At 52.5% G+C, this 12,779-nt stretch overlaps 1 protein-coding gene across 1 annotated transcript in view; it reads left to right on the top strand.

The window, feature by feature from the left end:
- The first annotated feature begins 1,881 nt into the window (after nucleotides 1-1,881).
- LOC112108701 (protein argonaute-1) overlaps nucleotides 1,882-12,779 on the top strand; it is a 28,492-nt gene continuing 17,594 nt past the window's right edge. The window contains exons 1-10 of the mRNA XM_024202909.1: nucleotides 1,882-2,061; nucleotides 3,374-3,494; nucleotides 4,270-4,451; nucleotides 5,433-5,569; nucleotides 6,611-6,745; nucleotides 7,203-7,290; nucleotides 9,252-9,399; nucleotides 10,206-10,325; nucleotides 11,180-11,302; nucleotides 12,282-12,415. Of these exons, the coding sequence (XP_024058677.1) occupies nucleotides 3,390-3,494; nucleotides 4,270-4,451; nucleotides 5,433-5,569; nucleotides 6,611-6,745; nucleotides 7,203-7,290; nucleotides 9,252-9,399; nucleotides 10,206-10,325; nucleotides 11,180-11,302; nucleotides 12,282-12,415 (1,172 nt within the window). The 5' untranslated portion in view covers nucleotides 1,882-2,061; nucleotides 3,374-3,389. The remainder of the gene's footprint in view (nucleotides 2,062-3,373; nucleotides 3,495-4,269; nucleotides 4,452-5,432; nucleotides 5,570-6,610; nucleotides 6,746-7,202; nucleotides 7,291-9,251; nucleotides 9,400-10,205; nucleotides 10,326-11,179; nucleotides 11,303-12,281; nucleotides 12,416-12,779) is intronic.

Raw genomic sequence — 12,779 nt, forward strand, 5'->3', positions numbered from 1 at the left:
ACTAGGGTTTGGCTGGTGGGAGTGGGGAGTGAATGGTGGCTAGCTTTCTGTTTTCAGACCGTCTCCGAAAGGCCTGTTCCTGCCATGCCTTCCACCTCCCTGTGTAGCCTGGCGCAGTCTCTCTGCTGTGGCAGGGTGCTGAAATCTGTTGCTCTTTGTCTGAACAGTGTATAAAGACGCCTCTCTGGGGCACTGGCATTCAGTGCTGAGGCCGACTGATAAAAGTTCCGTTTGCTTTCAGGCTGTGGGAGAGGGTCTTTGTTCTGTGCAGAAGTCAGTGGTCCCTCGACCCTTGCAGTGAGGCCCTCCTGCTGCGAAACAGGGTGCAGATGGCCGGCTTGAAAGCTCTTGGGATTGTTTTTATTTAATCCACCCACTTAATTGCTCATGAGATCGCACAACTTTCAGATGCAAAGCCTGAAGCTTGCATGCTGCTCCCCTAGCAGGCTTCTGTCATTGCCAGAGGCAGGCCCCTTGCTAGCTTTATACTGATGCCAAAGATGGATTTATTTATGGGGCCCACTTCTGGAGGGTTTGCTAAACAATGTCTCCCTCCTTCTCATTCTGAGAACCATCAAGGCTTCTGCCTCTGTGCTGCAGTGCCTGGCTTGGGAGTTGACAGGACCAGAGTCTATTTATAGGGCTGTCCTTATAACAAAGCATTCCATTTGTGATAGCCCAGCATGGATCATGTTTAACTTTACCATCACTTCCTTACAGCTGAGCAGACGTGCCCTAGAGGCAGGCCAGTGTTTGGCCTTCTCTACATTTCTGTGTCGGCGGAATGGGATCACCGGAGAGGTTCAGGGAAAGATTCCAACGGGAGAATTTCCTGCTGGGAATTAGGATGGGGTGGGTGGTTAAGTATCAGCCTTCCCAGTTTTGTAGTTTATCTAAATGTCGGGTGTCCATAATCCCACATGCCCATCTGCCTCAGACGCTCAATTAGCTTGTCACCAGTGCCGCGGCTTGTGGAAAGAGATGGTTCTTGGCAGAAATGCAGGGTTGCACTTGACCTTCCAACCATGGAAGTGTGTTGCATCTTCCAGAAGTAGTGCCAGGAGGGCTTTTTGTTACTAGTGCTGGCTACTTGTGTATAATGATGAGTTCTTCTGTGCAGCATGGAAAAGAGCAGTGTGCAGCTTGGGAAAATTACTGGCTGCTTTCAGGCTCCGTTTAAAATAGGCATTGGGCACCACCGGGCCTCTGGCATCCGAGATAAGTGAGTACTACCCTCGGTTCCCACTCTAGTCTGAGCAGCAGTTCATGTTTCAAGTGTACTTGTGATCAGGGCATGTGGCTAGGAGCCAGGATTCCACCCCCAGTTCTGTTACCATCTGGTGTGATCCTGGACAAGTTGCTACCCCTTGGTGCCTCAGTTTTCCCATCGGCAAAATGGGGATATTTGCCTTCTGTGTGGGCGGTTTACTGTGTGGAAGGTGCTCCAGATGCATTGGTGAAAGGCACCACAGAAGGGAAGCGGTGTTACAATATGATGCATTGGCTGGGCTTGGCACTTGTAGAGAACAGGGACCCAGGGACCGGTGAAGCCTCTTCTATCTCTAGCTGCTTTGATCCTAGTTTTGAAGTTGTAACCACCTCTTGCAATGCTGTAACCTAGTAAACGTCTGTAAAAAGTAACTTGCAATCACATCTCCTCCCCACATCAGGACTGCAGAGAGACTGAAACAAAGGAGAAATCGCATATTCGAGAAAACAAACGTGTCATCTGATAACTAGAAGCTCTATTGAGTGCTGCTCCTCTGGCCCTTGTCCCCAAAAGCTCTCTGTGGAATTCCAGCTTCACAGTCCCTGGCTGCTTATTTATTGGGGTCTCCCCAGATCTCCTGACCTTCCAAATGTCTCTTGTTCCCTAGCTGCAGGCACTTACCTGCCACCCTTGCAGCAGGTATTTCAAGCACCACGTCGGCCTGGGATAGGAACCGTAGGGAAGCCTATCAAGCTCTTGGCCAACTATTTTGAAGTGGACATTCCCAAGATCGATGTGTATCACTATGAAGTGGATATCAAGCCCGATAAATGTCCACGCAGAGTCAACAGGTAAGGCAAGTATTAAAGGATTCAGCACTCTTTCCCGACTCAGCTCCTTTGTACAGAAGCAGCGGTTGGGAATGCTGTTCCCGTCCCGGAAGGTGTGCGGTGTGGGGGAAGCACCACAGTGAAGCTTCTGTGATTTCTGGTCCCTCCCCACTCTGGGATGTGGAACAGAATGTGCAGAAGTTACTGCCTGTGCCCAAGACCATGTGAAACTTCTGGGAGCTCTTTGCAAAATCTCCTGTATTTTTTTGCTGCCTTTTTGAAGTTCAGTGGATAATGTGATCTGGCCATGAGAACACGAAACGTCGCCTTTCCCCAGCAGAACCGATTTTTCAAACACTGTCCCCTTCAGTGTAAAAACAGGGTCAGGTTTGAAAGTGCAACAAGATGCAAAGCGCCCCAGATTGCCCCGTGATTATTTTACTCGCCTCTCATTGCAGTGTGGCTTGTGACACATGGGTTGCTTTGTTCCGGAGCGGTGCTGCACCCGGCTGGGGCAGCCGAGTGAATTCTACTAGCACGGCTGTCTAATGGCATCCATGTTCACTCTAGACACTGAGAACATACAAGCTACAGCTGTATTTCTTCTTGGATGTAGCTAGTACGCTCTCCGTCCAATGTGCTCCAAGCCTTCCTGTGCCGAATGATGTGGGCATTCCCCCAGCTACGCAGATGGCTGACACGTAGACCTGTACAGTCCCAGCTTTCCTGTGCTGCTCGGCTTTTGTTCCTGGCCCTGAGGGCTCAGGAGATACTGGACCGTAATACTGTCCCCGGTCCCTCGGAGCAGCTGGGCTATTTTGGCAACTGATGCAGACTTAAAAATAGCAAGCCCCAGACCATGGGCCAGTGTAAGTTCTTGATCCCCTACTCCCCCTGCCCCCAGCAGCATATTTAATTCAGAGCTTGGGAGACCAGTGAGCAGATGCTGCTGTTCCCTGGCCATTTGGCAGCTTGTCTATGTGTAGATACTTGTCGCTCTCCCCTGCCCTTGTGGTACGCTCCCCGGGGCTGCCGCCCGCTCCGAGTGCACAGGTGCACATTCCCACGTGCCTTGTAACCCTATTACACCGTCACTGATTTGTCAAGATACCGGGCAAGACGCACACCCATTCATCTGGGGGCTGATTTGTTTCTGATCTGCCTGAGGTGCTGCTATTAGATCTTGAGATGGCCCACGTTACAGTAATTTTTATACGACTTGTTCTGTCCCAAGAGGCTAAGCTGGGAATCAACCAGCCAAATAAATGATCCAGTTAGCTTTGCTTTTCTCTCCTTTTCTTCTTCCTTTCTCTTGCCCCTCTGTTCTCTGTAGGGAGGTTGTGGAATACATGGTGCAGCACTTCAAACCTCAGATCTTTGGAGATCGGAAGCCGGTGTACGACGGGAAGAAGAATATCTACACCGTCACTGCCCTGCCCATCGGAAACGAACGGGTGAGGGCGGGGACCAAAAGCTCCTGGGGGTGGCCCAGCCAGGGGTACTCGGTGCTCCCAGGAAGCACCATGTGCATAAAGATCGAATGGGGGCATGGTTCTGGCTCTAGAAAAGAAAACGAAAGGATCTTGGGGATGGGAAGAGAGGTCCTGTTCCCCAAGCTGTAGCCAAGAAGTTCGGCCCACAGGTAGAGATGTGGGGATGGGTGGGCTCTAGGCTCCTGGGGCGAGTGGGTGAGCTCAGACCAGATCTTTGCGGCTGGCTGCCCATGATACAAGGGAAGTGTCATGGTATCATTTTGCTGATGAGGAGACTGAGACGCAGAGGTGGTTGTTTGTGTTGTGTTACTGCCTAGCAGTGTCAACCAAGCGTGCTGCCTAGACTAGTGGCTAGAGGTACCAGCCAAGTCAGAGGCCCTGCTGTGTCAGGCTGTGTACAGGAGGCGATCCTTGCCCTGTAGAGATTATAGTCTAAATAGATGACCCACAAAGGCTGGGAGGGGAAATTGCAGGCAAAGAGCAACTGCCTGAGGTCATGCATCCGGTCAGTGCTAGAGCTGGAACGAGGACCCAGGACTCTGGGTCCCTGCTGTGTCTGCTGGACCATGCTGCTTTTCCTAGCTATGTTCCCCCCAAGGTAGAAAGTCATATGCCCTGAAGGGGAAGGGGTGGGTGTAAAGGGGTGCTGCCGCTGGAGGGGGAAGACCTTGCTGCAGTCTGGCTAGTAGTGTTCTAATGACTTCTCTTCCCCCACCTCCTTCCCCTCCTGCCTCAGGTTGACTTTGAGGTAACGATCCCAGGGGAAGGCAAAGACCGGATATTTAAGGTCTCCATCAAGTGGATGGCGATTGTGAGCTGGCGGATGCTCCACGAGGCCTTGGTGAGCGGGCAGATCCCCGTCCCGCTGGAATCTGTCCAGGCGCTAGATGTTGCCATGAGACATCTGGCGTCAATGAGGTAATCTGCTCCCCTGGGCGCTCGGGATGGGGTGATGTGTCCGGGGCAGGAGCAGCGGAGTCCAGAGGAGAGCTGGCGTCGTAACTGAGCGTTCATCAGAGTGGAACTGTGTGCGCTGGCGAGACATTGGGGGTGTTGCCAAGGGGGGGCTGAGCTCTCCCAGGTCAGGTCACGTGTAACAGTTACACGAATGGCTTGTGTGTGTGGTAGCGATGAATGCAATTCCCCAGGCACCAGTCTCTCCTGTTCTCTGCCTGGGGCACAGCACAGCCTGGTCTCCTGTGGGCTGGGATACTTCAGTCTCACTGTGCTTGTTGGGGTTAGCGTGTGGGATTGGCGGCCTGTGCTGTCACTCTGCCTCCAGTGCTGCAAGCCCAGCCCTTGCACCCGAGGGATGGAGGAGTCTGGTGGGTCTGTATCTAAGATAACTGTCTACTGCTTTGCATCCTTGTGCTTCCCCCCCTACTGAGTGAGGGGGAAGATGCTTCGGCTCAGCATCGCAGTGCTCGTTCTCTAGGCCCGGCACGGCGATTAGCTAGCCCTCCCCGTAGCCCTGTGAGGAGGCAGGGAAGTTTGGGGGGGCCGGAATTTCCAAACTTGAGTGCCTAGCTTTCCTCAGCAGTCTGCATTTAGCCACCTAACTTCCTGGCTTGACTTGTCTTCTGAGGGGCCGAGCACCCCCAATCTTGGTGGTTTAGGAGAGATTGTAATCTCTATGGGGCAGGGACCATCCTTTTTGTTCTCTTTGTACAGTGCCTAGCGCAGTGGGGCCCTGGCCCACAACTGGGACGCCTAGGTACTCCTGCGATACAAGGAATGGGACTCTATTTTGGTGCCTCCACATGGATGTAGGTGGCTAAGTTAGAAAGAGTTTTTAAGCCATTCCCACGGGCGTGCAGGCTGACTTGCAGTCCCTGTTCCCGCACAGCGGATTGCTGACATTGCTTTGAATAACATGAGTCTTGTTTCCCTGGTTTGCAGGTACACCCCTGTGGGCCGTTCCTTCTTCTCCCCTCCTGAAGGTTACTATCACCCTCTGGGAGGGGGCAGGGAAGTTTGGTTTGGGTTCCACCAGTCGGTCAGGCCTGCCATGTGGAAGATGATGCTCAACATTGATGGTAACTCCCCTTCAGTGCTGGCAGGCTCCAGCTTCACCCACTAACTTGCACCCTCTCTCTCCGACGTGTCCCGCTCAGGCGCGTCAGCGCTGCTCGCCCGCCGAAGGGGTGCATCTACGCAGGGAGCGGCAACGAGTCTCTGAGACTGGATCTGCAGGCTCATGGGGCTTGCGCTGTGGCGCCGAAATCAGCCGTGCGGGCATTGCGGCTCGGGCTCTGAAGCCGGGCTGCGGGGTGGGGTTCAGAGCCCGAGCTGCAGCGTCTGCACAGCGGGTTTTAGGGCTATAGTGCGAACCCAAGTCTGCAGGCTCTGAGACTCTGCCACGGACACAGACGTGTATCCAAGGCACTAGTTACAGGAGTGTCATATTTGCTGATTACAGTGGGAAGGACTGCGCTGTGAGGGTGGGGATTTCAGAAGGGCTCAGTGCTGGCCTAACTGCACCCATTGAATTGGTGGGAGCTGCCCAGAAGATTTCAGTAGGGGCAGGGCTAGGTGAGGGCCAGTAGGGTGCTAAATGGAGCTTCCAGTCGGACGCTTCGTACTGCAGCCAGCAGGGCTGCGATCCTTGTCCAGTGCCGAGGATCTGCACTAGAAGAGGCCAAATCTTTTGACTGTCCCTTTGGGACAAGGGGCAGATTTGTGGGTGTTCAGACACTGCCTAGCACAGTGGGGGCCTCACTCCTGACTGGCACTGCCCTTCTCACTAGAAGTGGCCTGCCTCCACAACTCCCTGCTTTGTCCAGTGGATGCGGGGCTGGGTAGGGTGGCGCAAGGGGGTGGAGGGTCTGATTCTGCTCTCGGGTAGGTCACTAGGAGATTTGTCAAATTGTCTCCCTGGGGCAACTCTGGAAGCCCATTTACTTGGGACGATAGAAGCAAGACTGACCACAGCAGCCTGGGGGGAATGCGTGCTAGGTTGTGATGACCCAATGTTGGCTTAGGGCAGGGCCTAAGATGTCACCTGCAGTTAGGGAGTGTCTAGGACTCTTGAAAGAGAGAGGAAAGATCTCCACGTCTCGCACGCTCCTTCCCTGCAGTGTCGGCGACAGCCTTCTACAAAGCCCAGCCTGTGATTGAGTTCATGTGCGAAGTGCTGGATATCCGGAACATCGACGAGCAGCCAAAGCCCCTGACGGACTCACAGAGGGTGCGCTTCACCAAGGAGATCAAAGGTAAAGAGACGGGGCACTCTGTCGGCAAGGGCGCGCACAGCAGCTCATGTCCTGTGAGTGGATGGGAGGGTGTTGAGATCCCAGGATACAGAGCAACTTTCTGCCTACCATGGTGAAGACACTGACCTGGGACACGGGAGACCTGGGTTCTAATTCCGGCTCTGCCTTAATCTCTCTGCACACTTGGGGAAGCCACTTCATCTCTCTCCTCCCAGCTGTAAAACAGGGAGGATGATGAAGGTTGTGCAGATGCACTCTTTAACTCTTAGCACCCTGGCATCTTCTTCATTGGCAGGCAAACGTGCTTCAGAGGGCATGTTTGTAGATAGGCCAAGTCTCCAAAGGGTTAACGATTTAATTAAAGCACATGTGGAGTAGACAGGAAGCTGGTCAGTGAAAGGCTTGGTGGAGCTCCTGACATTGATCAGAGATTTGCTGTCTGTCTCTCTCGCATTAGGTTTGAAAGTAGAGGTGACCCACTGTGGGCAGATGAAGAGGAAATACCGAGTGTGTAACGTTACCAGGCGACCAGCCAGTCACCAGACGTAAGTCGGGGGGGGAAATGCCCTTGGAAAAATCTGAGCCGTTCTCTTAGTTATTTAGCAGCTGCTGGTAGCGTTCGTGAGATACAAAAGGCAAACTCTAGCATGTGACGGTAAAGGGAGCTCTGGTGTTCAGTTCTCTGCAGATGTGCTGCACAGAGGGACCTGCATGGCTGCATGTAGCATGATATGAATGACGGGAGCAGGATGCAGAGGAGGAGTGGGAGCTGAGAGAAGGCTCTTACGCTGTTAGGAGGCATGCAGCAGAGGGCATGAGTTAACTCGCTGTCAATCTGCCCAGTTTGCATCTCTTTGAATTCGGCTTTGTACTTGGTCAAAAATAGACACTGGAGAACAGAAGGTTTAATCAGGAGGTAAATTAATCCCTTAAATTATTTGCATGTGCCCATAAGCATGCACACAAGTAGAGACGGTTCCTTCCTCAAAGAGCTTTTCTAGGACTCCCCAGCCCAGCTACATTTCCCCAGTAACCTGTAAAATGCACCAGGAGACACTTGCAGAAGTCCACTATTGCTACAGATCTTCAGGTGTCGGAGCTGTGGATTGGGAATTGGCCGTGAATGAGCTGTGGTTGGTCCAGGTCTCCGTGTGTGATGTGTTAAATGGGAATTGTACCAGCCTTTTTTGGTTGCCACTTTCTCCGGGGTGTCCCCTGCTCTGTAGCTAGAGCTGCTCAAAATATTTTTGTTTAAACATTTTGTGATGAAAACGTAAACTGATTTAGTTGGGTAGATCTTTGTGGTTTTTGAAAACTGAAATCTGCTCACCAAAATGATTTTTTGAAAACCAAAACTTAAAATACATTGGAAACATTGGTGGGAAAAACACTTATTTCACAATTGCCTCTGAAAAATAATTAGCGTTTTTTGGCCAGCCCTCGGTATAGTTCTGATGCCATGGGGCTGCTTCTGAAACTTGTTGGGCTCCCCAGTAAATTGGAAACATCAAAGGTAAATATGTGGGAAGAACAGATCCAAGTGCAGGCAGTGGCTCCTTGAAGGGGTTGGAGTTTGCTCCCCAGGAGATCTCCCCTGTGCCTCTCTTTTAGCTCAAGGAGTCCCTTTCTGGACACTTGCCTCCTGCGTTCCTTCTGCACCCGCTGCAGAGCGCGCTGCAGAGCGCTTCACTTCCCCAGCACCGAGTGCTCCCAGCTGCCTCCCCCTATTCCTGTAGTATCCTTCATTCCAAGACCCCTTCCAGGGACTTTCACTTGAAATTTTGACCCAGGAAGTCTTGGGCAGTCAGTACTGAAATAATGTGATGTCTCCTCAGGGGCATTTGTAGCTTGTTTGGCTTTCTAATTATGTCCCCACTAAGAATATCGGGGTGACTCCGGGTTCTCCAGAAGCTCTTTATGGAGCTGGGAAACGACTGGTGCAGGTGGAGTTTGTGTGTCTGGATTCCTGCCATTGGTTAGGCAGCATCATTGAATTCTGTGCAGCTTAGCAGCACGAGTTAATTCTCCACTGGTTCGGAAGTGTCACATCTCCCCATACCCCTTTAACCCTTCAAGAGCCACTGTCCTGTGGCAAGAAGGGATACACTGGTGACTTTCCTCTTGAGCCCAGCTGTGCTACTGCAGGGGGCAAATGAGCAAATATAAATCCCTGTAGCCATCAATTTGTGTACCCAGCAATATCATGTGCAACGTGTCCTGTAAGAAAAGGATTTCCCTGATTAGCTTGTGAAATCAGTGCTTGATTTGTGGACCTCAGAGCAACCCGAGGGTCTGGATATTCCTGTGCAGACTTGCTGTACAGCCACCTCTTTGCTTTCTCTCTCCCTCATTTGTAATTGGGGGGGTTTGCCCCGCACGCTCAGGTGCTTCGCCCCTGCTCTCAGTTCCCTTCGCCCCAAGCAGAAGGGAGAGTGCTCTGGCGTGGGAAGTGGGTAGGATTTCTTGTTGAAGTAGATGCATCCTGAGCATCCCCCTCATCTGCCAGGTTCCCCCTGCAGCTGGAAAGTGGGCAGACAGTGGAGTGTACAGTGGCTCAGTACTTCAAGCAGAAATACAACCTGCAGCTGAAATACCCCCACCTGCCGTGTCTGCAGGTCGGCCAGGAACAGAAGCACACATATCTGCCCTTGGAGGTGAGTGCCAAGTCGCTACTAAACGGGGCTGCCAAGACCTAAAGTGTTCTCTGAGCCCGCTTGCTCCGTGGCCTCGGGGAGACCAGTTCCAGGTGACTATCGTTTGGGAGGGGTGGGGAGACTGCGATGTGTTCGTCTATCTGCCATCCTTTCCCCCTTAGTCCAACCTGGGCTGGACTTGAACTGGTAACCTGGAAGCGAAGGTACCCACCCCTCGGTGCACCGGCTGGCTTGCAGAGATGCACAGTGAGCAGGGAGTGAATGTTTTGCACCACAAAGAAGAGAGAGAACCTGGCCTGTGTCCTAGAGTGTGCAGCCAGAGACCACAGATCTAGTCTGACCCCCCCCAGCACCCGCACGCCAAACCCAACCACCACCTTTAGACCAGAGCATTACAGCCCTCAGGACAGTAAACTGCTGTGTGCCGCAGGGAGGGGCTGAGGCTAAGGGGAGCCCCCCTGACTGGGTCTAAAGAGAGCTGCTTCCAGGAAGCAAGGAGGGCAAAGTACCTCGGCAGAGCAGTGTTCCTGATACTGCTCCTCCCAGCAGAGTCTCCTGGTGCAGGAACTCTGACCACCCCTGTTGGCAGTAGGGATTGAACCCAGCTCCTCTGATCTCAGTGGCTCTGTTCCATATAGGGCTGGGACAGGCTCATCAACTTCTGTCTGTGGCACAGGCACCACTAGAGAGGGCCCCAGCACCACATAGAAGGGGGGTGTAGGTTACAAGTGCTCAGGACAGCTAACCAGGTGGGTCTTCTAACATGCTTCTGGCTGCTGTCTCCTGCTCTCTGCCGTGCCCTGCAGGTGTGTAACATTGTGGCAGGCCAGCGGTGCATCAAGAAGCTAACAGACAATCAGACATCAACCATGATAAAAGCAACGGCGAGATCCGCCCCGGATAGACAAGAGGAAATCAGCCGACTGGTATGTGGCACTTGTTCCTGTCCTCTGGGAGGAGGGTTTGGGGGGGGAAAGAGGAGCATCCCCCTCCCCCCAAAACCACGTGGGACTCTGAGCCGCATGGAAGCTGACTGTCACGTGGTGTATGGGTGGCAGAACGGCTGTAGTAAGACAAGCGAGTGACGCATGAATGGCACACGCAATAGGCGGCCCTTCAGGGGACATGCTACCCATAGCACTCAGCTGGCTGCCCTAATGCTCTGCAGCTGCCTAGGGCAGCTCTTGGGGGAAATCAGGGAGCACTAGGAGAGTGGAGACATCTCTTTGCCCAGGTGGCAGGTGGTGAGGGGTTGGTGGTTAGTACGTTACTCTAACATAGGTTTCTGGGCTCCAGAAGCCAGGGACATTTGATTTTTCTACTGGTATACGTAATATGGGTTTCTTGATGCACTGAATCTCTGTTGTGAAGCTCTAATTCTTAGGAACAAACTCTGCTCTCAGCTGCACTGGTATAAACCCAGAGTTAGCGCCACTGGGGGTCAGTTTGGAGAGCAGAGTTTGGCCCTTAGTTTTAAAATCCCTGCCACGTCGATGACCACAGAGAATTAGTATGGCACCTGTTCCCTTCAGCCTGTCCCAGATCCGGATGGCAGTCGTCACCTTCCTGCATCTGACAGTACAGGCGTCTCTGACTAGCAGCCTCAGCTTTGCCCAGTCTGCTCTTAATGGGTCAGTTTGGTCATTGCCCAGGGCTGCAAACCAGCTCTGAGCTACTGCTCAAAGGTTTCATGCCACCACTGCTTTGCCCATACGCTGGCCAAGGAGCCCACACCATTTACTGAGCAGTATAAGGAACTGAAGTGGTATCTTTCCCCCAGATGAAGAATGCCAGTTACAACCTGGATCCGTACATACAGGAGTTTGGGATAAAGGTGAAGGACGACATGACGGAAGTGACGGGGAGGGTCCTTCCAGCACCAATCTTACAGTACGGAGGCCGGGTAAGCCAGAGTGTGTCATCGCTTGGACACCTGTCTGTTTTCATGCCAAAGTCATTACGTTGCAATCTGGGGCTTGGGAAATTCAACAGCCTGCGGTTCTCTGCCCAAAACAGAACAGAACTGAGTGTTCAGTTTGTGCCTGAAGGCTGGGATTTCCACAGGAGTCTTGGGGGGTTAAGTAATAAATCCCTTTGATAGTCCCAGCCTCCATCATCTAAAGAGAGGGCCCCTGTTTAAGGGGGACAGAGAATTTCTTGCAACTGGGATATTTAAGAGGTGCAGATTGGGTCTGCAGTTTTCTTTTCTATTAACTTCCTTTGGAATAGAGTATTTCCTTAACTGGGCATTAATGCTGCTTTATCAGGGCTGAGTGGAGCCCAGTGGCATGGAGGGGCACGTGGGGCTGGGTGGCCCAGCAGGTGGATTCTTTGGCCTTTCACCTCTGCAGACCTTGGTTCAAATCTGACATTTATTTTTTGCCCTGTTGGTCTCCCAAACCCATTTCATGTGGGCCACTGGGACCAATACCGAGACCACCAAATCTGTGTCAGATGGGAACAGCTCTGGATCACGACGAGCCCAGGTTGGGTTAGAACCAGTCATCTGAAGAGTGAAGATTCTGTATCTCGATACCAAGCCCCTGAGCAGCACGTTTAAACCCCAAAGCCTGTGAAGAAGTGGGGGTCTGAGGGATTTCTGCAGTTAGATTGTTGTCCTGCATCCAAGGAATGTAGCGGGGTGGGGGTGGGGGGGCAGAAAACGACCCTTGCAATGTGATTGCATGGATCATTTTATCAAGGTACGTTCCTGGCCCTCATAGCTGTGGTATCTGGGAGCCCCTTCCATTACGCTGCAGATGACCTTGCTCTCGCGCTCTTCCCCAGTTTGATCTCCCATGTAAAAAGGGGTTTTTAGCAAGGAAATTGCTGGGCAGGTTGGACTCTGGGGGGTGACCTCTGTCCGATTGCTTGCCTTGCAGAACCGGGCGATCGCCACTCCCAACCAGGGCGTGTGGGACATGCGGGGGAAACAGTTCTACAACGGGATCGAGATCAAAGTCTGGGCTATCGCCTGCTTTGCCCCCCAGAAGCAGTGTCGAGAGGAGGTGCTGAAGTAAGGAGCTGGGCAGCCTGCGGTAGGGGCTGGGGGAAGAGCAGGGGCCTGGAGTGTGAGTGTCCCCTACTGAAACATCTGCTTGGCTTTTTTAAACGGCAGCTTTGTGTGAAGAGCTGGAAGCTCTTTTAAATGTAATGTTGTTCTCCACTGACACCCTCCCAGAGGCCTGGAAATGTACTATGTTTTTGTCACCCTCTGTCTGGCAAACATGAGTTTATTTCCCCCGTTTCAGATTTACGCTGGAATTTAATTTAGAGTCTTGGTTTCCTTTATTAGATCTGCACCCTCCCACATCTCAGACTCTGATTCTGGTTCCCATGAGCTCCCTCTGCTGTCTCCACCCACGCATAACACTAAACAT

The sequence above is a fragment of the Terrapene carolina genome, unplaced genomic scaffold (assembly GCF_002925995.2).
Source record: "Terrapene carolina triunguis isolate 2854851 unplaced genomic scaffold, T_m_triunguis-2.0 Scaffold236, whole genome shotgun sequence".
NCBI lineage: Eukaryota > Metazoa > Chordata > Testudines > Emydidae > Terrapene > Terrapene triunguis.